At 32.5% G+C, this 5,208-nt stretch overlaps 1 protein-coding gene across 1 annotated transcript in view; it reads right to left on the reverse strand.

The window, feature by feature from the left end:
* LOC106877301 (titin) overlaps positions 1–5,208 on the reverse strand; it is a gene marked incomplete at its 3' end in the record, with an annotated part of 606,785 nt that overhangs the window by 175,726 nt on the left and 425,851 nt on the right. Inside the window, exons 275-276 of the mRNA XM_052965881.1 lie at positions 3,655–3,742; positions 2,263–2,562 (exon numbers count right to left, since the gene is read on the reverse strand). Coding sequence (XP_052821841.1) covers positions 2,263–2,562; positions 3,655–3,742 — 388 coding nt within the window. The remainder of the gene's footprint in view (positions 1–2,262; positions 2,563–3,654; positions 3,743–5,208) is intronic.

The following is a 5,208-nucleotide window of genomic DNA, read 5'->3' on the forward strand; positions in this document are numbered from 1 at the left end:
GTCATATGCATACATCCAAAGATGTATGTATATTTATGCATGTACGTATACATGACAACAAACCTCTCTCTCTCACTCACACTCTGTCTCTTACAAACACACACATATAAATGTATACAAACATATTTACAAAGACACACTTTAAATGCGCGCGCGCGTGCGTGCGTGAGTGAGGGGTTCCACAATCGCCATTTATTTCAATTACTCTTGTGAGGATATTCACGTAAATCATTTTTTTCATTTAATCCCCATTTTAATTTTCGTAAAAGTTTCCAAGTACCAATGAGGCTTTTTGGCACATCTTCAATTTTCCCCATTCATGAGAGGCACCCAGCCATCATTCATCTGAGAGTCCATCTACAGAATGTCCTCTCAAATTTCTATACAGCATATTTTGCCTCTGCTAGTATTCAATATTTTCAGGTCACAATACTTGATATTTGCAATAGTATTTTGAACATAGCCATGAAAGGCTGAAGAATGAAAGGAATTATAAAAGTATAACTGTAAGGGCTATGAAACATTACTAGCTATTTCCAAGTGAAAAATTATGACCACTGTATTTCCAATGATACCATGTGTCACAGTTTCTTGTTAGATTGTCTACCCCATTCCACGCAATTCATTTATTGTAAATCATATTGTTATACAAAAGTGACTTGTCAGGTTTTTCATTACCAGGACCTTTCAGAAAATTGGTTTATTGTCTTCTATGTGTTTTTTTTCATTTGTTTTTTTTTTCTAAAGACACATTATGCCTTTGATATTTAAAAGGTATATTGTTTAAAAAGAGGCTTAATTGTTTAAGCTTTATTTTCATGTGCATAGTAAAATAAATTTATGTATCTGGTAAGGAAAAGTCCAGAAATGAAACATCCAATCTTAAGAATAATGAATGTATGAAGCAGAAGGAACACCTTTAGTTGCAACTGAAAAGAATTCAATCTTTACCTAAATATTTAAGCAAAATTAGCTGTCTAGTGATAAGACTCAATGGTCATATATACCTTGAAATTTATGAATAAGCATTCAAATGATTAGGCTTACAGAATAGGGATTTTTCAGCAACTGGTTAGAGTTCTCTTTGGGGAAGATTTGTATCAAATTTCTTTGATATAATTGCCAATAAATAAAAGGCAGGAAAAGTGATCATTGAGTCAAAGTTTGAAATGTTTTTCTATTTGAATATCTAAATATTTGATGATTGCTCTGCTGAAAATTTTCAGTAACAGTAAGTGAAATAAAATCAATTTTGCATACTCACTCACTTGCTTACATTCCATGCCCAAGTGCTGTAAATATGTGTGTGATGTAATGTGATATGTATGCATGCATGCATGTATGTATGTATGTATGTATGCATGCATGTGGGCATGTATGTATCCTCATTATCATACTCATTTAATGTCTGCCTTCCATGGTGGTATGTTGTGTGTGTGTGTGTGTATGTATGTATGTATGTATGTATGTATTATAAGGATATCATTAGTATGAATGACACAAAAATTATTCATATATTCATAAATGATGAACAGAAAAATTTTCATATTTAACATTATAATTTATAGTTATAAAGATGTGTTAAATACTTGTAAAACCAAACATGATATTTATTCAAAATGTTTTCAAAATATAACATTCAATGTTAGTTCAAAATAAAGAAAACTAATAATAAGTTTAAAATGAACCAGTTCTAGTGTAATTCAGTTATCAATAGCATCACCATAACATGCAAAGTTACCAAGGCTCTGAAATGAAAAATTTAAAACAGATAAACTGGTTTATAAAGACAACATACATAAGGTATTTGTTAAAATGCAAGTCTACATATAAATTTTGTTAATTATTCTGTAAAATATTGATTGCTTTTAATTGGTTCGAAATAAAAATTATTCACTTTATAAATAGATTAAAGTTACTGGAAAATACTATTTAATGAAGAAGGTTTTTTATATCAAATATATGCGTAAAACTACAGAGAAATATATTTATATATATTTATGCGTGTGTGTGTATGTATGATTATATGTGTGCATGTGTGTGTGTGTGCATTTATATTTCTTTTATCAAGAATGTTGTCAAAAAACTAGAACCCAATAAATACAGTATTAATTCCACTTTTCAAGAGACAATGTTTTGACTGGATTACATAAAAAGTTAATATTCTGTATATTTAAAGAAATTACTAATTACTCTCTGATATTTTCACCTGAAGAGAAGACACTGACGAGTGCCATTTATATAAGGAAAATACCTACTTACTCGTGCGAAATTTAATGTGTATGGGTGAGGTGAGAGTACAAGGTTCACTGGTACCATACTGATTCGATGCTGATACTCGAACTAAAAGTATATCATCATCAGATAAATTCTTCAGCTGATAGTGAAGCATATAAGGAGGCAATCGAGCTTCCTTTTTCCAGAATTTTCTTTCTATATGCTTAATTTCTAGAAGATAGCTGGTCACTGAAGCATTCCTTGGTTCTTTCCATGATAGAGTCACAGTGTCATAGTTCACATCATCAACAACAATATTTCCAGGAGGTGATGGAGGTTCTAAAAGGAATACATATATTATACATTACTTTTAACAGTGAAAATACAAAACAAAATAATTAAATCTTTTAGATTATGAAATATCTTACCTTTAATGTCAAAAGGAAGTTTCCTGCAGCTTTTCCAAAATAATTTTTTTTACCCAAAATGTTTACCATTACTATGGAATGCTTTTAAATTTAAAGCTATTTCATATATTAATACATTTATATATTATTTATCAGAATAGTTATTTGAATTAGTAAATAACATTTCCTCTCAATTTGTCTTTAACAAAACTTAAAACATATCAAATTTAATAACAAAACAAAATAATAAGATTTATAGCCATCACATTATAAATGAAAGCAATCCTTTTAGATACAAAAATAAAAGAAAGAAAATATTTATCAAAAGGTTACCATGTACCATTTTCCAAGAAATCAAAAGCATTTGGGGGAAGCCTGCTGGAGCCTAGCAGCAGGTATAAAAAGGGGAATTTGACATGACAATCAGTCGGACGCTGACACTCTTTGATGCTGCATCGAAGAGGCCAGGGAATAGAAGAAAGAAGACATGCACCCAACACCAGAGCTGAAGACACCTCCGAAAGGGGGGGGGGCCACGTCAAAACGGTAGAGGAGTAGGGGCCGAAACCGGACGTGGTTCCTCCTGATAATGTCTTGAGCTAACTGGATCCTATAAAGGAGCTGTTGTGGTAGCAGACCACGAAACATGGTTGAAATTCCTACTTACACTGGAAATTAGTAAATAACCATGAAGGATAGACAGTGTAAGCACCAGTTTGGTGCAGAAATGAGTTACAGATAAAACTGTGCTATTAGAGCTGCACATCATTACTTAATATTACTCGACTCATTTCTCACGGATTATCTCTAGAATAGATTAGAACTTGAGGCAGTAGGTGAGAGTCTGTCTATGTAGGCAATAATGAAAATAAGATCCAAAAATAATTTTTCAGATTTTATTAGGAGAGTTCTTTACCCTGTAGATCACAACACACATTTCAATCATTACATCAAATCAACAAACTCCTCACAAAAAATATATGATGTCTGCAGCAACTTCCTCCCTACATGCCATCCTAAGTTCCATTACCATCAATAAAATACTTGCTTATACACAAACTACTAAGCATCTCCTTAAGAAACAAAGCAAAATGCTGACCAGCAACATATTTCCCAGCCTATAATAATATACAACAAATTTCAATTAGTTAGAAATAGAAATTTTCAAAGTGAAACATTGCAAGGATCTGTTCTTATGTAATTTCTCTAAACTTCTGTTTTTCAAGGCAGCCATCACCTCTGAAAAAATATGGCTTGGTTATATGTACCATACATTTGGCAATTGTTTTAAGTGAGTATGTAGTTGTGAGAAGACACAGACACCTCTTGATTCTCCCTTCCTTTTCACTTAGTTGTTGAGAGTATAGTTACTGCCACGATCACAAATAAATACCACAATGTCACCGAAGATGACAACTAGAATCAAGGATAGACCCTAATCTTTGTTTCAGAAAATAATAATGGCAGACCCTCAGCTTACTCAAGAAATGAAGAGGCATACTATTATTGTGGTTATAAAGGCTGAGCATAGCAATTTAGAAATATCTCGATTTTCAAAAGTTTATAGATCTTTCATCTACAAAATTTGTAAGGAGCTAGAGACTGAAGATGGTATCGTATCACCAGTATCAAAGCATCAAAAGCATTCTAAATGCTCTGAAATCATCAGAACACTTGAATTTATCAACAGACCATTTGATTACAAACCCAGAAAGTCCATGAGGTTAATTGCAAAAGATCTCCATGTGTCAGAAGAAACAGTCAGAAATGTTGTCCACGAAGACATCAGATATAAGTCTTATATGATGAGAAAAGATCAATTTGTCAGAAAAAGCAAAAGAAAATCACTACAGCAAATCTAAAAGGCTCTTAAACAAAATGAAAAATCCAACAGAAGATTTGATTTGGTTTTTCTCAAACAAGAAAAACTTTGCCCAAGATCAATAAGTTAACAGAAGGAATGACAGATGGTTATGTGCAGACCATTCTGAAGTAGCAAGTGTTACGCATACAAAATTTCCTGCAAGTATCAGGTTTTCAGGGTTGTCAGCAATGTGATGCCTCCTCACTTCTTTCCACAAGGCCTTAGAGTTAACTCTGCCGCCTACATTGAGGTCCTGGAATAATTGTTAAGCCATAGATAGACAGTGTATGCAATGGAATGCCATATGTGTTTCAGTAAGGCTCTGCACTATCACACATGGCTCTAATAACACAGGAATGAATGGCTGAAAATTTTCATGATCACATAGCCCCTAACATTTGGCTTCCTAATTTCCCAGATCTCAATCCATTGGACTATTACATGTGGAGCATTGTTGAGAGAGAGGTCAATGAACATGCCCATAACACCAAGATTTTTTGAAAGATGTCATAGTCAGAGTAATGTCCAAAATGAACCAGGACCACTTGATTCGAACATGTAGATGATTTAGATCTCATATAGAAGCAGTTGTTGAAGCTGAAGGTGGCTTTATTGAAGAACATTATAGAAAAGAAAGTTTATTTTTATCCTCATAGCATTTTTTGATAAATAAAGTTATTATTTGTTATTATATATCTGTTTTCTTATAAACATAAATCT

This window comes from Octopus bimaculoides, chromosome 2 (assembly GCF_001194135.2).
Source record: "Octopus bimaculoides isolate UCB-OBI-ISO-001 chromosome 2, ASM119413v2, whole genome shotgun sequence".
In the NCBI taxonomy this organism is placed as follows: domain Eukaryota; kingdom Metazoa; phylum Mollusca; class Cephalopoda; order Octopoda; family Octopodidae; genus Octopus; species Octopus bimaculoides.